The sequence below is a fragment of the Colias eurytheme genome, chromosome 8 (genome assembly GCF_061535395.1).
Source record: "Colias eurytheme isolate Ceu_HAF_F1 chromosome 8, ilColEury1 Martin Lab GWU primary, whole genome shotgun sequence".
In the NCBI taxonomy this organism is placed as follows: domain Eukaryota; kingdom Metazoa; phylum Arthropoda; class Insecta; order Lepidoptera; family Pieridae; genus Colias; species Colias eurytheme.
In genome coordinates this window covers 4,525,065-4,547,166 of record NC_142987.1, presented here as the reverse complement: position 1 = coordinate 4,547,166, position 22,102 = coordinate 4,525,065, and the positions used below count along the sequence as shown (strand labels likewise).

At 32.7% G+C, this 22,102-nt stretch overlaps 1 protein-coding gene and 1 long non-coding RNA gene across 2 annotated transcripts in view; both read right to left on the bottom strand.

The window, feature by feature from the left end:
- rho-5 (rhomboid-5) overlaps nucleotides 1-22,102 on the bottom strand; it is a 126,179-nt gene that overhangs the window by 30,625 nt on the left and 73,452 nt on the right. Inside the window, exons 2-3 of the mRNA XM_090104561.1 lie at nucleotides 11,810-12,181; nucleotides 8,678-8,849 (exon numbers count right to left, since the gene is read on the bottom strand). Coding sequence (XP_089960687.1) covers nucleotides 8,678-8,849; nucleotides 11,810-12,181 — 544 coding nt within the window. The remainder of the gene's footprint in view (nucleotides 1-8,677; nucleotides 8,850-11,809; nucleotides 12,182-22,102) is intronic.
- Nucleotides 6,849-8,348, bottom strand: LOC149906441 (uncharacterized). The gene is made up of 3 exons (XR_016457001.1): nucleotides 7,784-8,348; nucleotides 7,596-7,657; nucleotides 6,849-7,521 (listed from the first exon to the last, which is right to left on the bottom strand). It is a non-coding gene; the product is annotated as an uncharacterized LOC149906441 (long non-coding RNA).

The window sequence follows — 22,102 nt, the reverse complement described above, 5'->3', positions numbered from 1 at the left end:
GTCAATATAACAGCGATAAGAGGGACGCCAGATCGGACTCGCAAATTCTAGTACGCTTCGCACATACGAAAAATACAGCACTTTTAAACATAAGATATCTGTGAATGCATCACAAGTCCGAAGTATGAAACCTAAATTTTTGTACGCTTTTTGTATAATAAATTCAACATGATCGTTATGCGTAAGTTTAATGTCATGAATAACACCCAAGTCTCTAACCTGTGTTGTTCTTTCGAGTGATGCATTGTTTAGCTTGTAATTGAAATTAATAACATCCTTTTTTTTCCGGGTAAAAGTAATTAATTGGCATTTGTTTATATTAATAGATATTTTATTAGTTTTGTAATACAGTGTCAGTCGATCGAGATCGCCTTGCAGCTTAATACAGTCTTCTAGACTGTTGATTTTTTTGTAAAGTTTTTTATCGTCTGCAAATACAAGGAACTTGGAATCAAGAAAACAATCAGATAAATCGTAAAGAAATACGTTATATAATAAGGGGCCGAGATGCGAACCCTGCGGTACACCGGATGTTACTCTAATAAAGTTTGATCGGAATCCACCGATAACTGTAGCTTGATGACGATTCTTTATGTATGATTCAATCCATCTAAGGAGGTTTCCTCTGATACCGATGGCATAAAGTTTCGTCAACAATATATTATGGTCGACCCGATCGAATGCCTTCTCGAAATCAGTATAGATGACGTCGACTTGAGACTTGTCATCTAAATCTATATTGATAGAATGAGTAAATTCAAGAAGGTTGGATGTAACGCTACGTGATTTAATGAAACCATGATGATTATGAGGGATACATTTTAATGCTAAATAATATATGTTATCATAAGCGATACGTTCCAAAATTTTACCTAATACATTAAGAATAGATATACCTCTGTAATTTATTATGTCCAATTTTGATTTACTTTTATGAATTGGAACTATTTGTGCTTCCTTCCATCGACTCGGAAAGATACCATCTGAGAAAGAACGTTTAAAAAGTATTAGCAAAGGAGTCATCAAACCAGTTGCACATTTCTTTATGAAAATTGAAGGTATTCCATCCGTACCAGCGCCTTTCTGTGGATCTAACTGTTTCAACAGTTTTTGAAGAAGTTTCTCATTGACTTCAATGTAATTGAGATTATCGGAGATATCGGCCTCCTTACAAAAAATAGGGGTGGACTGATCAGATTGCTGAAATACGCTTTCAAAGAATTCGTTAAAAGAATTACAGATGTCTTGACCATTAGTCAATAAGCAGCCTTTATAAGACATGTTTTGGGGAATGCCGTGATTAGAGCGTTTGTTTTTAACATAAGTCCAGAATTCTTTAGGTGATGTTTTAATACTACTTTGACAACGGGATATATATTTATCATAACATTCTGACTGTAACTTTTTAACTCGGGTTCTTAGCAAAGAAAAGGAACTATAGTCGCGAGGATTTTTAAAGCGTTTCCATTTTGCATGTATTTTAGATTTTTCCTTAATTAAATTTATAAGTGCAGGTGTATACCATTTAGGATACCTGTAACGTGATGAAAGCTTTACAGTTGGTACATACGATACAATAATAGAATAAACAATATCATAAAATTTATCGACGGCATCATTATATATTTCAAAATAACAAATGTACCTATTTCTAAATTTAACATAGGTACTATATGCGAAAGATATACAAATTTTATTTAAAGAGTCCGAATTAGCCTATCCTAATATATAAAATGTTCAATACTTTTTTTTTTATCTGATCAACTAATGACATACATAAAATTAATGTAACAGCAACATTACTTCGAATCCATTTATTATTATTTTTTTTGCGGCATATTAGTTGGTAGATCAAAAAATAGCAACTAAACAACACTTGGTCTGCATCATTGAGATAATATTAATAGGAGACGACACCGCCTACATCACTTATGTTCCACTCAACATACGTCATGTGACGTATGTTGAGCGGTATTTTTAATGGTTTTAAAGTGAAACGCATCAAACATGCCTTCGTGTGTGTTACGATATTGCACAAATAATACAAATAATACGGAAAAGTGCAAAGGAATAACTTTCATCGTTAAGTACCTAACTAAATAATAATTTTTAAAACTTAGTTAGAGCAAAAAAATGGCGCACAGATTTTGTTCGTGGTGTCTCCTCCATACGTAGTAATATTATCTCAATGGTCTGCATGATTATTTATTATTCTAGGACTCGAAATCTTGTTTGCCTCTTTCCCTTAAATAGGATCAATTAACAGACTGATGATGACAAAGATTAGAAAATTTATCTCTCCCTATATCAAGATTATTCTCGTCTCCAATTAACAATATCGCTCTAGTTATTTACTTTCCCCAAGCTAACTATCACACATTTAACAACGTCTAGAATATAAAATTCCACTAAATCTTTTTACAATGATTAAGAATGTAAAACGCTACGATAAAAGTAGCTACGTCCGCAGTTGTTAACTTCTAAATGGTAAACCTTTAAAACTAGGTTACAGACTAACTAAGCCACCTGTGGCCATAATAGCTTCCCAGTTGAATAGATTAACCTGTACTTGCTATCTTGGAAGTCTCATGTACTTAAGGCTTTTACATGCGCTAATAACCTTGACCATACTTGACGGATCTCAAACCTCTCCCGCTGCACCTTCTTTTTTCCTCGCATTTTGTATTTAAAAAGATACTAATCAGTGAAACAAAATATTCTCGTCAGGGACTGTTGTGTAACTGATAATTTATTAAACATAAAATTATCAGAGCTCTAAGTCAGCAGGTTACGAAGTTTATAGAGTATTTGCGGAAAAATCGATGACCACGGCACATTTTTTTTCTAGAAATCTATTAACTTTGGAAAAAAGTCCTCGCGAGCAATTAAAGATCAAAGACCATCCTATTTTATATATTTTTTTCGGTATTGTGCTTTATGTTGTACCAGACTTTATAGAGGTTGAACATAGTCGAAATTGCCGGGTAACGCCTTAAATGCAACTATAGTTCTAAGGTTAATATTAAAATTGTTGGAAAACGCACTGCTAATAACGCATGTATAAAAAACATAGATTGAACTAATATTAAAAACATACCATTGGTATGTTTTGGTATGTTTTATCGTATTGACGATAGAAGACAAAAAGGCAAAAATTGTGTTTCAGCGATCGTCGAATAACACAATGTAACTTTTGTAAAGTCATAAAATAAATAAAAGTAAAATATATGAAGAAAAATAATTACATATACCTACTATATTTAGGATTTTCAGCCTCTCTTTTAAATATTTATCACTATAACGGCTACATAAAAGCACAACTAAAAAATAAAATCCAACCTTTTATTATTCCGTATAGAAATAGTTCCATCTTGATGATTGAGACATTTAAACGTTCTATCACACGTTCTTAAACCATTTAATTTATGAATCAAACAAAGGAGCATGGAACTGAATAATATTCTCCCGAAAGACTTTCCGATTTAAATTTAGTGTCCAATTTATCTCAGCTTACGTAACAAATTTCTTTGGATATCGCTTGAGAGCGACTTAGAGGTCACTAAGTCCGATAAATTTCAATTTATTTTCTTTTCCGAAGAAATTTTTGAAGTGAATTACAATTTGATGTATAGTTATGTACTTATTCAAATTCTGTATTTGTTCGTTTTAAATCTACGATACAAAGTTGAAGAAGATAAACAACACATTTACATCGTTTTCTTGTTATAGCATTGATACAAGAAAAACAAATATGTTTGACCCAAAAATAAAAATTGTTGCCATCATTTTTGGGCCCTGAATTTCAAAGCGTTATATTAATATATTTTTATTTTTATCAAAAGCAATTTTCTAATCACTATTTAGATAAATATTTAACAAATTATGTATTAAATTAATAACTTTCCTAGAAGAATAGAACAACATATATTACTAAATAGTTACAAATATAGTATTTGTTGTAGTGTTTGCAAAGAAATAACGCTAATAGTAATTCAGATTTAAAATCAGGTTCATTTTTACAACTTTAAAATTTCAGTTCTACGTTCTACTGTGGTTCTACACAGACGTGTCGGTATACGTGAGTGTGAGTTTTGTGGTCCGCGTATTCGTATGCAAATGGGCAAGGGCGGATCCAGCTTTAGTGCCAGGGGGGGGTCACATAGACGTGGTCAATTTTCAAAAGCTATATTTTGGTAATTTAATTGATACGTAGATTTAAAAAAAATGGTCAAGTGCGAGTCGGATTGGCGAACCAAGAGTTCCGTACAAACATTTTTATATGTTTTAATATTAAATTTATGCTTTTTGCGATTTTTCCTTTATCTGTGCTATAAGCCGTAAGTTTCTTTTAAATAAAGATTAAATATCAAGATTCTGTGTTCACGGGAAGTACCCTGTAGGTTTTGATTCCTGGCAACACTTGCGAATGTTGATATTAAGCATGAAATGTATGTTTTAGCAATTTTTCCTCCATCTGTGTTCACAGGAAGTAGTACAATACCTATATATTTTGATTCCCATGCGATAATGTCGAAATTTGCGATAATTTACGGCATAAATGGTTGTATCTTTTGATTGCGTTGGCTTATAAGTTTGATTTTTTCACAGCTATAAGGAACCGTAGATTTGAGTATTCGGTATGAATTTCAGATTGATACCTCGACGCGTTCCTGAGAAAAAGGGTCTTCACAGGCAGACAAACTTGAAAAATATATATTTTTTGCAATTATTCCTGTATCTGTACTATAAGATGTTGCTTTGTACCGAATTTCAAGATTCTGAGTTTACGGAAAGTACCCTGTATGTTTTGAGTTTTGATTCCCTTGCGAATGTCGAAATTTGCGAAATTTTTCGGCATTTACGGCTGTATCTTCTGATTCGTTGACATAGAAGTTTGATTTTATTATAGCGTAAAGGTATTTTAGACTTGAGTTTTTGGTATGAATATCAAGTTAATACATGTCAGCGTTCAAGAGTAACAGGGTTGTAAGTTAAAATTTGTATGATTAAATCTTTAAGACTACGCAACGAATTTCGATGCAGTTTTTTAAAGATAGAGTGATTCAAGAGGAATAGTATATAATTTATAAGGTTTTAGAGAAAGCGGGCGAAGCCGCGGGCGGTAAGCTAGTTTGCGTTATAAGACGTTTGATTATACTAAATTTCATGACTCTGTATACTCGGGAACTACCATGTAGGTTTTGATTTCTTAGGAAGTGTCGAAAAATTTCAGCAATTACAGCTGCATCTTTTGATTGCGTTGGCTAAAACGTTTGAATTTTTCACAGCATCAAGGGACCGTAGACCGTAGGATTTCGACATTAGCAAGGGAATCAATACCTGCAGGGAGCACCCTGTCCCGTTAACACAGTCTTGAAATTGAGTAAAAAGTATCGTGTTATAGCACAGATGTAGTAATAACTGCGAAAACCCTAATTATTTAATTAAATTAAATGAATATATATTTTTAAATAATTTTAAACTTACAATCCCTTTACTCATGAACGTCTACATGTATTTAATTGATATTCACATCAGAACTCAGGTCTATAATAACTTAAATCTGTTATTTAATTCAAATTCTATGTCAACGCAATCTGAAGAAAAAGCAATTAGAGCCGCATATTCTGTAATCCGCAACTACTTGCAAGGGAATCATCAATCAAAACCTACAAGGTACTTCCCGTGAACACAGTCTTGAAATTTGGTTAAAAGCAACGACTTAAGCACTTACAAGCACAGATAAAGAAAAAAATCCTTTAAACAAAATTGTAAGATACAACATAATGAAAAAATATGTTTGCTCGGAGTCCTAGGTGCGCGAGTCCGACGCGCACTTGGCCGATTTTTTGTTGTAATTTGACTGTATTTTATAATGTTCATTTGAAAAAAAATTTTGCTATTTTATGTCTTATCCACGAACTGGGATATTTCGATATTTGAGGTTTTGTGTGAGAAGTGTAACAGCAAAAGTTGTAGAAAAAAAATTAAAATTACATACAACTTTACCATTACACTTTATTCCGCAGTTATGGTTTTTTTTTTAAATCGAAAAACCTGTTATTTGCCCTTAAGACGATACACAAAAAAAAATCCACTGCTTGGCGGGCGGAGTCTAATAGCTCGCTATCGCGAACGCGAGTGTGCACGAAGTCATTCTTGCATACTCGCCGCGCTGCCGCTGGCCGACTCGGGACAAACATGTATGGAGTCGTCATACAGTTATAATATTGTTATACATATATTTAATTGTTGATTTATTGGTTTTATTTTCTTGCTTATAAACAAAAAATTATCTTCTTTTTAACAACTACTTAGACATTATTAATAATTATTAATTATTATTATTTCGTAATGTTTACTTTATTACAAAATAATACAGGTTATAAATAATCTTTAAAATAACAAAAAATATTGTTACTCTGAAAAAATGAAATGGTACCTAATTACGCGGAATACTGAATTGATTTAGATAGAATTTGATGCTGACGTAGATATTACATCATGCCCAGAAATGAAAGGTACTATTTCTGAAAGAAGTTATAAACCCTAATTCTTCTCAGTCAAAGTCTAGAGTGGAAGATATCGCTAATACAGTAAAACTGATGCGAAACTTTGGATGTTAATTTTTTTGTTAGTTGTTACTTAATCACGTCAAGACTACATTACCAATTTTGATAAAATATAGCTAATTGCCTGGATTTACACATAGGATACTTTTTATCCGAACTGAACACTTCTGTGGGATAAAACAGGATTCACGATATAACCTAATTCCACGCGGGCAAAGCCGCGGTAGGAATGATATTTTTTTAAATAAAAAAATTGTTTAAAAAAAACACAAAATATATTGACGCATGTATTTATTTTTTGCACTCTATTATAATTGTAATTATTCATTACAAATAATCAAAATAAAATAGCCAGAACAAAGTTAGGCCCTGGTAGGATAGGTAGGCAGGTACAGCAATGTGAGACGAACACTGGCTTATTTATACCAATAATAATGTATTATAAACATTAAATTAAGTTTACTTTCTAACAACAAAAATACATAATATTAGCTAATGTGAAAACGAATCAACCAATCATCCCACAACAATGAAATGTGCACACAAATATTCATCCAAATCGGTTCATGTGATTAGGAGGAGTGACTGCAGCGCCATCCTCCGGGCCCAATTGTGTTTCCAGATCATCCAGGAACTCAATTTAATATACTTACACAAAATTTTTCGAAATGAAAACTCACATTACTATGTAAATATGAATATAAACCTGTTTTAGTACTAAGCAATTTCCCGCACAGGTGTAGTAAGTATAAATGAAATAAATATCAACATCAAATTCTTTATACAACATACTTATCTACCACCTACTAAGAAATTCTTGTTTTTTCGTATTTTTTTAAAATATAATACTACTCCAACGAGCTCCTGTTCCATAATTCCATATTACGTCCACCATACTTCCACTAAGTTCACCATGATTTTTTATTTCTTTGCACTTTGTTGCTTTTTGCTAAAAATGGAATCATGCGATAAAACCAGTAGAGCGTTTATAACATACATTTTTGACTGAATAAAGGTACTTACGAAGGAGTGGGTTCACATTGTGAACAATCAGTGGGTTTATTTTCCTTCTGGATTCCTGATTTCTGAAAAGATTATTTATGCTATAAATGAAAAAATCTTACACATTCGTTATGTACTTAAAACAGGGGTACATATCAAACATCGTCTATAATACAATTATCATCAAATTTAAAATAAAACCAACTTACTTCATTAATTTGTTCCAATTGTAAGCATTCTTTTTCCTCCAACCTTTATGTTTCTTCTTCTTATTTTCTTTATTGTCCCCATTTGTCTCATTTTGTCTTATCGTGTTGTCACCCTTTTTTACGATTGCGCAAGCGACACAAGTTCCCCGTGTGACGGCCGTAGCGGGAATGACTCGTGCAGTGATCGGGGTAGGAAGGTACAGGGCGGCTCTCGCTATATTGGCTGGTCAGGCGCTAATTTCAAGTATTTCTTGTTTATTTCAAAACCATCGCATATTTCAAAATTCTAACACGGTAGACGTATAGGTTGTATATTTTATAGTTAATATCCAAAAAGTCGTAACTTTACGTTTGTTATTTTGAAGATGCCAGAGATTAAAAGAAAATAATAATGAGAACTTTGTATTTTTTTTCTATCGAGAAAATATCATGGAATCATGTTTCTAAAACGGTAGACGTATTGTGTTACTATTGAACTTTCTTGTCAAGAATTTTCATCACGACAACTTTAATAATATAAAAATTACGAAGGTTTAAAAAGGGCCGTAAATGTTAGAAAAATTAATTCATCACCTTAAATTACGACCACAGGTCGACCCTAATAAACTTTTTCTATAATTTTTGTTATATTCTCTTCCGTTACCGTTTGTAATTGATTTCATTGTTCTATATTACTTTTATGTCTCAAAATTCAATAAAAACATCATATTGAACAGTATTAATTTGTTAATTTAAAAAAGTTAATATTAAATTAGTGGTCCACTTAGGTCGTGGACCTAGCCCAGGGGGGGGTCATGACCCCGTGACCCCCCCCCTGGATCCGCGCTTGCAAATGGGTTGCGTGTCGTGTGCGTATACACGAGGAGTGTGTGTGAGTGACGTCATAATACTCACAGTAACAACATAAGACAGTCCAGCAAGTGTGAGCCTGGCGACGCTATCCTTGCCCGGTTGCGCGGGCAAGGGCGGGGCAGGCTCAAGCGGCGCGGGCGCGGGCAGCACGTCGGGCCGCTCGCGGCTTCGCCCCCGTGCCTCCCTGGGGGCCGCGCCTGATGCTCCGTACATACTGGACGGACAATCATTAATATCTAGTTATAATTATTTTTACTACATGAATTTGGAAATATTTATAAATACTCATAAGTAGATAACTACTTATCGGTGAAAGAATAAATAAAAATATACACCAATAATTAAAAAGATTTCGTTAATTACTGTCTTCCAGTTGTTAATTAATCTTTTTTTTAATTCATTAAAGTATTTAAGTCGAAAAACAGCGACAGTTTATAAACTTTTAAATAAGATTTAAAAAATAACAATTACGTAACATAAAACAAAAAAAATGTATACATAGAAAAATAAAATAGACATAAAATACACAACATAATTTTGACAGTAACCTCTGAGCTATAAACACCTACACTTACATCCAATTCGAATATTCACCTTCGTGAACACATCCAATTCAATTTAAGATACCCATCTAATACATTAGAATATTCAAACCAATAGTAATATATTATTATTATTTTGTGGGTTTCACAGCAGCATGTCTGCAGCTTTGAATTCAATATTCCGATTGTGTTTACAATTCATGCATTGATACTGATTACATTGAATAAAATCCAACAAAATTCTTGAAGCAAAAATTGCAAGATTTAAAACCAACATTCTACGCTAAACATGAATTTCCGCGAGCATAATCTAGTTTGTAGTCTTTATTAAATCATATAAAGTTACAAATTACGAGCGAACAAAGGCGTAAATACATATATAAATTACACTTAACCCATTGACCACCGTAAGCCCCGATCGGGGCGCGACACAATAGATTTTCTATTGTGTCTGTGATTCCGAGGACTGATGGATTAAACTCGGTTTATTACCCGACTCGACTCGCACGTACAGGCAATTCATTTCTAAACGTGCGGGACAACATTCCTTCCTTTAGATAAACATACTATATCAAATCCAACACTAGTGGATTATTACTGTACTGGCTTTAACAGAGATACTACAAACAGTTTTTTAAAAAGCTCGCCTCAATATTCCCGCCTTTCAGTGGTTTTTGAAATAACTGCTGAATTCATTGTGAGAATATCTGTCGTTATGGCGCGGGCCGCGGACGAATTAAAATTATGCATCCAAGCTCTAATATTAATTAATGGTTAAAATAAATGAGTATACAAATTCAATTAATATGTCAGAAATCAATTTCAATTATAGTTACGGGCAAATAACCTTTCATTCAGGATTCCTGATTGCAAATTATAGGATTCCCGATATTTTAAAGTATAAAAGTTGAAAAATGAATGAAACGCGTATATTTAATTAACAATTTACTCCTATTCATAAATATAATGTATTATGTATTTAAAACAGTAATGCAGGAAACTATATCAACATTAATTATATGCATAGTATCATTCTATGCAAGCATACAAATTAAACCACACCAAAACTAGTTTAAAATTAGCTTAGATGTAAATAAAGTAAATTATAATTAATGAAAAATATATAAAATAAACTAACAATAAACAAAACCTGAAGCAAGATGTTATTTTCTATTTCGCCCACGTCATAATTGTTTAAAATGTCAAATAAACGCTTATAAATGACACTTTTCCATCGTTCAATTTTAACCAGCATCAATGATTATCATTTTGCTGTCCTGTGCAAAAATTTCGATGATCACTCGAATTTTTTATCAGCACATCGACTTCAGGATGGAAATTCTCGAGAATTCTGATAACGCCATTCAAATGGAAAATAAGTAGATATTTTAGAATATTCGCTCCGGTCGCAGTTTGAATTTAGAATAGCATTTCAAATGTTTGTGGCCAGTTACACATTTGTGATGGAATTCGAATCGTATTTCATGCTCTTGTTATGCAAAAAGTTTGTATATATTGTATTTAAAGAGTGTTTTTCGGTGGTTTATATATTGTACAGTAAAAAGTTAAGAAATATTAAATTATGATTGAAACGCTAGTGCATAACACTAGCAATATTTTTATAATATTCAGACTTCTGTTATAATACTGCAGCTATACCGCATTTTATTAAAAAAAATAATATACAGAATTTTAATAATTCAATAACACTACTACGGCAATCAATACGCACTGAACAAATCACGAACAACTACGTGAATAGTAATTGTACGTAAAAATATTAAATTTTAATATTATTTCTTTGACAACATACAAAACGTTCTCACATTACTCGTCGACAGAGACCATTTTTCAATTTTAATAAACGACAAAATTGACAACAGAAAAATAATGGAGTGTCCTCTACCAAGCACATGATAATATTATGTACCATAAATGCTGTACTTTATATATGCCATATAAACAACATTTGCTCTGAGCTATGTTATTTTGCATAAATAAATGTACAATTTAGTCCAAAATTACTTTCCTTCCGTGCTGTAATTTATACGGCTTCTTGCGAAATTGCATCTAGATTAAAAATTTATGACGAAAGTATGAACAACAACAAATCAACTTTATCTAGCCGATAATTCATAGTGAGCGCAGTCAACTTGGGCAAACTCGCTGAAAATTCCCTAACCTACATAGAGCAGTGACAAAGTTTGGTTTCGTGAATACAAACTTCACACAGCAGTCAGGAATTAGCTAAGATATTTAACTTAGTGCTGATGATAAATATTATATATTGTCCAAACTTCATAAACATCGATGTTTAAATGAATCCGTTCGTACCGGTTTCAGAATAATAGATTACTAAATAGTTACTAGAATATCGAATCCAGGCTATCTTTATACTAAGTTAGGAACTATTTGATTCAGGATTGTGCTTGGAATCCGAGACAGTAATTAAAATAACGCCCTCGTGAATATTTCGCTGTAACAGAAACAACTAGCGTAACCTACTTAAGATCTTAACTGGATATAAATAGAAAGAAGCCGGGATCACATTTATATATTCTCATTAAGTAGTCATTCAATTCAGAATCGTTATGAATATTTGAATAAAGAACGACTTGTTCGATAAACTCACCTAATATCATCATCATCGGGATGGTAATCCGGAGGTAAGTCGATCCTAAGATCGCCGAGCGCCCTCGCTGCGTGCCGTCTCCGCCTCTCGTGCCAGAGCCTCCTTTGTTCCCTTTCATTGTCTTTTTGGACGCCGAAGAAAGTTTGCGTTTCTCTCTTGAGATAATCCCTGACTGCGACTGTGTGTACGCGCCTTAATCTGACGCCATCTTCTTGTGCTGGTTGAGGTATGGGCTCGGGGGGCGGGTGCGTTGCGGGGGGCGCGGAGACGATGCGCGGGGGCGACGCGGGCGGGAGGGGTGGTGCTGATGCCGCGGGGCCTGGTGAACTTTGGCACGCCAACTGCGGTGCAAGCAGACCCGCGCTAGATCGCCTGTAACAAGAGATAGGGCATTTAGTTTTCTAGATACATTTTAATAGGTGGCAATCATTGCTTCATCATTTCCCTTTCAAATAAAAACGTTCAAACAACAGTAGCATTGGACCTCGCACGTATTTGTGCCATGTTCTACTATCACAGATAACAAAATAATTAACTATTCTTATTTCTGGGATAGGTGATAACCTAAAAATGAAAGCAAAAGTTGTTTATATTAATAGTTAACTATAAACAATATTCATGTTTGGATTAACATTCAACGTTTCGAAGAAATGAAGGTAGGTTTAGTTAACATTTTTTTTTAATCACCTCCAAAATAGTCGTTTTATATCCAAGCTTCGGTGTTTCGAATCAGTTTAAAATAAATGGTACAATTAAAAAGACGCATCAAATCACATTGCAAAAATTTAATTTCAATTCAGAAATAAAGTATTGTGCAGTCATTTACTGTGTACATATTTGAGACCTGTAAAAAAACCTATAAAGATGTCTATCACCTACTGGAACGAAATAACAGTAAATGAATATAACAGAAATGAAATGCATCTACTGTACAAGGGTAAAAGTATTCGACAAACTTCGAAAAGACGATGGTACAAACTCAATCTGCATCTAAATTTAAAGGTTAGTAAGGACCCTTTTCTAAATTTAAATCCAGTATAAATTTGCATAAATTCATTGTGTATAAAAGCATTTGGTACAATCTCTTAGCATTTATTCGCGTAATTCTTTCTCGGACGTTCTATTGTATTCGAAATAATAAACAACTTCATACTTTGCTGTGCAGTGTAGTTTACATCGTTATGCCGTACCGTCATCGTTAAACTATCCAGATTGATTCGGTATTTCCGTCTGCAATTCCGTACCAAATCAATTCTCAATGATTGAATGTCTATACTCGGCTTGCATCATTTTGGTTCTAGGTGGTTCTAGTTAACACGACTTATGTTTTATACCGTCCGGTAAATTTGTGGAATTTACGAGATCTCTATGAAATCTGAATATTATTCCGTCAGTCCTCGGATCACAGACACAATAGAAAATCTATTGTGTCTCGGCCCGATCGGGCCGCTCGGTGGTCAATGGGTTATACAGGTTGATATTGAATCGTTTTCCTTTTACATTCCTAAAGCGAACGTTTTAAAACGGTGATTTCAGAAGCGCTGGCATCACATCATCTCCATTATTAAACATACCTAACACATTTCTGATGTCTTCATAAACGTATTGATGTTTGTTTATGTACTATCTGCAATTCATTACTTTCTATAAGAATTATGTTAAAAATAGAAAGCGTTCAACTTACCTAATATATATTTTTACAGTACCTACCTACAGTACTTGATATGTAGATTAATATTTATTGATTATTTTATAATATTGAATTAATGAAATTTGGTTAACGTAGAAAGAGTCAACATGAATCTAAATTTATACCTATTTGTTAATAGAAAGAGTAAAATATGACTGCGAAAAAAAATGAATTACTACTTGCCCTAAGTGAAATAGAAACTTGTTAAAAGGCTTTTAGTTACTGAATAGTAATATCCAAATAAAATAAATACCCGATCTTCACGTAGTCTTTAATAAATTAGTGATTTAACTAAATCACGCCTCGTGTCTACTGCTGTTCAAATATTTACTTCATGTTGTTGTTCCTCCTACGAAAATTTATTTACGCAAAGGGAAGGAAGATGATTTCCACGTATCAATTGTTTAAAAAGATACAAATATAACTATTGAAGTCTTTGTTTATGTAAACAGTGTTTTAGTCATAACAATATTTGAATTAACATTCTGGATAAAGTGCTTCATAAAATATATTATATTTCCACCGAATATTTTTGCGTTATCACAACAACACGATACTCAATATCATAACGCAGTCACGAATATTTGAGCACGTCAAACAAGCCCACGCGTAAGATAAAATCATAGTAAATATACCCAATTCGCGCTTCGAATCAATCTCGTGTTAGCTCAGTACTCGCTTGATAATTCTACATGGCTGAACATAACACGGTTGCATGAAATATAGTATCTAAGTAGTATAATATGAAGCTATTAGAAACACAGGTGCGCCGTAAGCTACGCAATAATACCCAAGCGGTAAGCGAAGCGCGTAAATCAAGATATAGAACTAGTGTTTGATAAATACTCCTTATTATAGTGTTATGGAGCAGACGCCCGCTGAGCCGCACACTGGATTATCGTCGTTCATGTTAATAACTGCGTGTATGTAAATCTTGTACTAGATTTCCAGTTGAGGTTAGAGGCTCGAAATCTATGATGTAGCGAGATCAGTTTCATGTAGCTGATATTATACCCAGATGCCAGCTATGATAGATAGGTATGTTAACGTACACAATTTTGACAAGCACAAAACGTTTTAGCAAATTACTTAATTTAGAAATAAAAATACGTCGCATAAAATCTCAATTTAAATATATCTCAGTATAAAACGCAAAACATTGAATATTAAAATTTTATTTTCTAAGTAGATACTTGTATTATTCATTATTCTACTCTTCAGATATAATGCTAGGTTATTTATAGCCCCCATTTTAACCTTCACAAGGTAATCGATCATCTTTTACGGGTCATAAGCAATTACGATTCAAAATTTAATAAAAGATTAAATCTATACAAAGAGAGTATCTCTCAAACTTTGCTATGTGTATTTTTGTTGGGTTTCTTACAGATGCACGGAGGCAGAATGTAAGCAAACATTCCCAATTACTTATTCAAAGTTTTGTTTTGCTTACAAAACAAATATTTCAGAGCATTGAACTCTATGAATAGGAGAAGGTTAGAATTATAGGAGTAAGTAATTTTAAGATTATTAACTTGCTTACCGGCCGCGGCTCCGGCGTCAAATTTAACAAATTACTTATGTATAGAAGTAATTTGTTTTGTCGCCGTATTATAAACTTCATCCAGAATCCATTGATGATAACCGAATAAAATCAGTGCAGTACTTCTTGACTTTAATGTGTACAGACAAATAGAGAGACCCGGGGAAGGATATTGTTTCATAATATTAAGTATTAATAGAGTGTATAACAAATCACATTAATAGTGACAAACTATTTAGTTACTTACTTTTCCCCAAATAAATACAAACATTACCCAACAAAAATAAATAATTCAGAAACAGTCATCTACCTCAGAGAAATATTAAACTAGCGTACCGTAGACTAAACATCTTCGATAATTCGATACAGCGATCTTCGACGAAATATCAACACTGTCTCTGCCATATGTTACAATGTTGACAAACACGTCTCCATATTAAGTGAATATAGTTTGTTTAAGGGTTCAAGTCGAAAACCTAGACACGAATTGAAGTGTCTATTTGCAATCGGATAATACAATGTTTGCGCAATTCTCGTAGCGCCTCCATCACTATTATAACCGTAAAACATATTTCATGAAAACTATCAAAACGTAAAAATTGTTTAAATAAGTATTTCGCATGGATTTTTAAACCTAAATTTCTTGTATAAAATAGATAGTAACCGTTATATTCATAAGATCATTTCTAAATAACCTTCCATAAATACGTCAGACTAAAGAGTATCATCACTTTTACCCGAGCACTTTCTAGAAAGATTGCAAAACGTTCATCATCTTCAGTCTAACAGTCTTATCCAAACACATTTTAAACTGCTCAGTATTTTACGTAACTGAGTTGAAATTCCATCACAATAGTAATTCCTATTCCACAAAGAAAAACTCCTAGAACGTGCAAAGTGTAACCGACTTATTACTATTCCCTCCGCAAGGGCAATATCGTGGACCGATATTACAGAAGGACAGCTGTTATTAACGAATACTTTAAATCTAAAATTAAATGGTAGCACGTTTAGTGTTATACGCTCTTTGAACTCTGAGTGCAAGTGTATTTGAATTTAAGTTTCTTTACTAAATATTACAGGGAACAAATTTTTACGGATAGGTATCATGATAATATTAACCCGTAATAGTTAGATATATGTGTAAAAGGAGAGTTCTCAATTCGTCTATATTTTTTTTTTCATTTATTTCAATTACAAGTCACAACTATCAACTGGGTAAAACGATTTTGATGATTATTTCCCCTTTTTTAATATTTGATCTATTTCTGACAATTTTCCGGAGATTTTCATTTTTCATTTCATTTCATTTGTTGAGTTTCTTTAATAATTTTAAAAATGAACTAACTTTCAACAGTTATAAACTGTTACACAATAATATTAGGACTTATATAATTGCACGTTAAATTCGCAAACCATAAACAATGCGGACATAAAACTTTATACCACAACACGACGCTACGATAAACTTTAAAAAGGAAATAAATTAATAATTACGAGCAGGATCAATGCACGACAAGTAAATCCTTTTACTCAGCATTATTTCACGGATATGACTCTTTTATCGTTTAATATACGACATGTTCGTGAAACGGAACACCATTAACACAATATCTTCTTTTATATTAAATTTTCCATAAAATGATATCTCATTTTTTTATTTATCATAGTATCGTATTTTATAGAGACTTATAAGTTTATAACAATAATAAAAGTATGCATTAGGTAGTATGGAGTGTTACTGCAGAATAGAATTAGTAGGTACCTATATTATTGCGGCTTTGCAGTCAGATTTTTATAGCCATTAGATATTTCATATCCGTACAGAGGGCTTTTCATCACTCCTACATTTAACATCATCAACTTATTATCACATAAGTACATAATTTAACAACTAACTACATTAAAAACGTGCACAAAAAACAAATTTATCAAGATGCCAGCCAGATATCCTTATCTCGTTAGTCTGAAATCTACTTTTAAATAAATGTATTCCCAAACAACGTCTAGAGAACTTGTTTCCCTGACTCAGTATGAAAATAGTGTTCTTTTAAATTCGTGTCACGCCCGCAATAACTCACGTTCGACGTACCAACGAGGAAAACTCCCGTTCACTTTTTATTAAATTTACCCCAAATGATTAGCAGAAAATTGTGGTTTGCGAGAATTTTCTAAGGATCCCCCAGAACATCTCTCTGTTACGTAAAGGTAACCCTTCCGAGTCATTAGCTTTATCCATAGAGTAAAGTAATATGGCTTTATCACTAGATACAAAGTATAAAACAAAGTCGCTTTCTCTGTCCCTAATGTCCCTATGGATGCTTAAAACTTTAAAACTACGCTATGGATTCTGATGCGTTTTTTTTTAAATAGATAGAGTCTCAAGGAAGGTTTTAGTGTATAATTTATAAGGTTTTAGACAAAGCGGGCGGAAGGCTAGTTAGATAATATTGTAATACTACTTCACGAAACTTCAAGATAACCGATGCAGCTAAGAAATACAAACACGTTACTAATTACATTGAACATCCTCGATACCGTTAATGAAGCAGAAATTATGTATACTGTGTGTACAAACGGCGGTTCCTATTTCTGTTCTCCACTATTATAGTTGGTAACCGCGATTCTGGGTGTTTGGAGGATAATGCCTCCCTGTTATATAGATATACTTCCCTGTTATAAGTGTATCATAGTAGAAAATTATTATAACATTTCTAAATAACAATTAAACTAAATACAAAGGTATTAAAACTAATAGTTATTATAAATAACTAGTTGTGCAGTATCCTTGCCAATATAAAATATACAAAAGCGAATAATGTTTTAAAGATAGAGATACTATATCGCTGATGATGATGATTTTAACTTATTTTATTACACACAAAATACAATAGAACATCGACCGACCTTAAAAACGTAATATCTACGTCGAGTCTATCGATTCTAATATCTCGTTAATACGATAATGTAATAGACATTTCGAGCCAGCACGTGCGAAACTAACTTCATAATACCGTACAAGCTTAGTTAGTTAAATTATCGAACGATAACTGTTTTAATATGGTGTAACTCGTTGATACTCCACTTGTAAGGTAGCGTGAGGAGCAGCCATATAATAGAGGGCACGCTTATCGATATAATCTCTTCCGAGACGGAAAACGAGGCAGCTATCGTTTCGCGTTAACTAACACAAAAAATTTAACTTTCGCATTTGAATCTTAAGCAAAACACGCTTATCAAACAAGTATTACAACTTCCTTTTGCAAATAGGAATAACTGGCAGCTTCATTGAGATAATATTACTACGTATGGAGGAGACACCACGAACAAAATCTGTGCGCCATTTTTTTGCTCTAACTAAGTTTTAAAAATTATTATTTAGTTAGGTACTTAACGATGAAAGTTATTCCTTTGCACTTTTCCGTATTATTTGTATTATTTGTGCAATATCGTAACACACACGAAGGCATGTTTGATGCGTTTCACTTTAAAACCATTAAAAAATACCGCTCAACATACGTCACATGACGTATGTTGAGTGGAACATAAGTGATGTAGGCGGTGTCGTCTCCTATTAATATTATCTCAATGGGCAGCTTACATGTTATGTACCTACTTCAAAAGAAAAAAAACTTCTTAAATTTGGAATACGTTTCGAACATCGAACAGTTTTGTCGAATATTGCAAAAAACGGCACAAAATAAGTAGACTAAAAACTGTAAACACGAATCTTTATAAAAGTAAATATTGACCTAGACTAGAGAGATTTTTAAACATAGACGGAATTTCTAGCTTTAATATTAAAACAGATCCACAGGACGCTAACGGAAAAAACAGCCCTGAAATTTTATTAATTGACCTTATAACCCACATCATGGACGTATAAAAAAAGACGGACGGTATATCGCCTAAACATTGAGTGAAGCCTAGTAATGGCGGCGAAACATCCATGTGTGTGTGCCATGTTGCCATGGCAACAGCTGTGTTGATGACAATGGCGGCTGTTTTTTTTTCTATAAATTTTGCCGTAATAATTTTGTCAGTAAAACATAAAAGAAATAACTTGCTTCCTTGTGGAATGTAATCCCTTGTGTTTTGTTATTTAAAATTGTACTGTTGCGACACCATTTAACCACGCAAGACGGCATTTTAAATATTTTTTATGAAACAGTGACGCAGTTAATCAGTCGGTAGTTCACGACGTAATGGCGGCCGACTAGCTTACTATGGTGAGAGTGTGTGCGTGTTTATTGTCTTTACACGATCGCTAGCTTACTATGGTGGCTTCACGTTGTTTGTTCGTAATACGGCGTCCGTCTTTTTTTATACGTCCATGACCCACATTTAGTTTTTCTAAATAAGGCAATTTATAAAAATATTTTTAGTTATAAAATATAGAAAGAACACCTTTATTAATCCGGTTTATGATTATGATTTAAATCCTTCAAAATTGGGTCACGTTTAATTACAAACATGAACTTTATTTAATTAACACTGTTATTTTAAACATTTGAACAACAAATAAAAATTAGATTGATTATATAAAATTATATGAAAGTATTCATGAAAAATATAAAGAACTACTCTGTACTCAGTACTCATAGTTTCTTTTGAAAGCACATTTATGTAATTCTCAAGAATATGCTTCTGGTTCTTGGTTTTTAACTAATTCTTGAGATGTTCATTCTACAAGGGTATTCATTCTTAATAAAATGGCTCATTTAAATCACAATAAACAATTTGAATACAGACTATATTTCGGTCCATATAAATAGATAATCATGTTATTTTCCAATCTACAAAATTACGACTTACCTAAATATTTAACAAGCCAAAGGTCAAAGACGTAGACGATGCAGAAATATAGAATTACCCAAGCTCATTTCCAATATAAAATAATAACACGTATTATAGACATGTTGATTATTGACATAAAACATATTAAAACCTAATAGATATAGTTCTAGCCACTCCATCATTGAAAAACGTTCAGACGCTAAAAGCGGGTAATTCCCACCCGGCCGCACATACTTAGTAATATATTACTTTCCAAAGCTCTTTGCATCTGCTAGTTATACTTCTACGTGCCACAGTAGGTATCATGTCTCCACGGAGGGCATAAATAATTCAGCAGGTCGAGCGCCAACGAGTTGAGGCGCTCCTAGACTACACTAGACACGTATCACATGAAGGTGACTTACGGTTGGTGTACGTGAACATATTGCAGTTGCAATGTGTATTTAAACTATTTAATCTGTGTAATTGTACAATTGAACTAAATAATCTGAAGCGAAGTTTTAATGCACATATAGATATCACTTCAGCAATGCAATACATATTATAAATAAGTAGACATAGATACCTACACTTCTCTACAATACATAACGATTTTTTTTATTATTTGCAGGATATCTTGTAAAAGCGGTTAACAATAAACTTTAACGGCAAACAATATTTAATTGCCGATTTTCGTGGAAAACCTTTTTGGATATAGTAATTTATTTTCCTAGAAATTCCTATAATATTAATTTGTTTTGCAAACAACAATGCCCGACCTTTCTCAGTTCAAATATAATACATTGTCTTTGTTATAGGTTTTCTGCAACTTTAATATTGTTATTTGTTATCCTTATAAAAGAAGTCAGTAATAAAAATATATTATTTTATAAGAGCCGAGAAGAGTGCTTTCTGTATTTTCACACGATCAAAAACATTAACAGAATCTGAGCAGCATTTGTTTAATTAAGTCATAAAAACATTAAATTAGTTATATTTGATCTATCTTGACGTCGGTTAATTATTGTTATTTTACTACAATTTCAACATTAATAATAGCATCGAACCTTGCTATTATTAATATGGAAATTGTAAATGTCATTTGTCAAAGTGACGTTTGGAGTCGAGTTATTTTTTTAATTTTATTATGGTGAAACGCTTCGTTACACCTACAACATCAAAAGTACTTATTGGATTCACGACCGCTTCAATTTCACCGGATATAGCAAGGAAAGAAAGCGGGAAAGTTTATTCAGCACTATAGACTAACTATTCTCTAATCTGTGCTACAGATAAAAAATTAAAACAAAAAAAACACACACACACAACAAAGGTAGGTACACATAATTCAATCACACATTAAGAACACACGGCTATAATATCAAAACACTCGCATAGTTCCAGACGGATTATTTATTTGATACATCATAATAACAGCTTCATAAATAAGTTCCCAGACGAAAATAACGTTACACAGTAATAAATCTCCAATGCAAAGTTGCTGCACGTACGTTTGCCATCAAGTATATCTTCGACACTCTTTCAGTGCAAAATGCATAAAGTTCGACAGTTGTAAACTTTCCAGCCGTAGCATGTCTTGCGAACGAACGGTAACAAAACAAAGTTTCAGTCGCACATTGCATCATAAATGAGTTTCTTTGCCATCTATTAAAAAAAAAACTTTAAATGAATTAGCTTTTTTCGTGTTACTTCGAGTCACCATCTATCTATTTAAAAAAAAATCTTTCGAGCTTATTTCGAATTTTTGTTTATTTTCGGTCAATGCTCAATGAATGATTGTTTATTTTTAAATGTCATCAGGGTAACAACCTTTCAATACCAAATTAATATTAGCAAATTGAATTTTTTATCAGAAAATTATTTGAATTATATTTCTTTTAGATTTGAAAAGGTCTCGGAATCTAGAGGGCACTGTTAGAAAACTTTATAAATTTTTCGTACATTCTTTATTATTGTACCGTTCTAAAGAAGTCGATGTACGCGAAATAAAATTACACTGAATCGTTCGTCAAATATGTGAAATTCCAAAAACTGAAACGTATTTTCCGTATGTACTTAACCATAAATGAACTCACTAAAGGGTATGTGTAACCTTTAAAAGGGATAAATGAATAAAACTCTTCCAACAATGCTTATACATATATCGAACGAAAGACAAGGACGAATATTTGTAGCAGTTCTATTATTAGTAGGTACCACAATATATTTATGTTTGTTTCCAATACAATTAACATAAAATCAAACAGTACACAAAACTATCCCG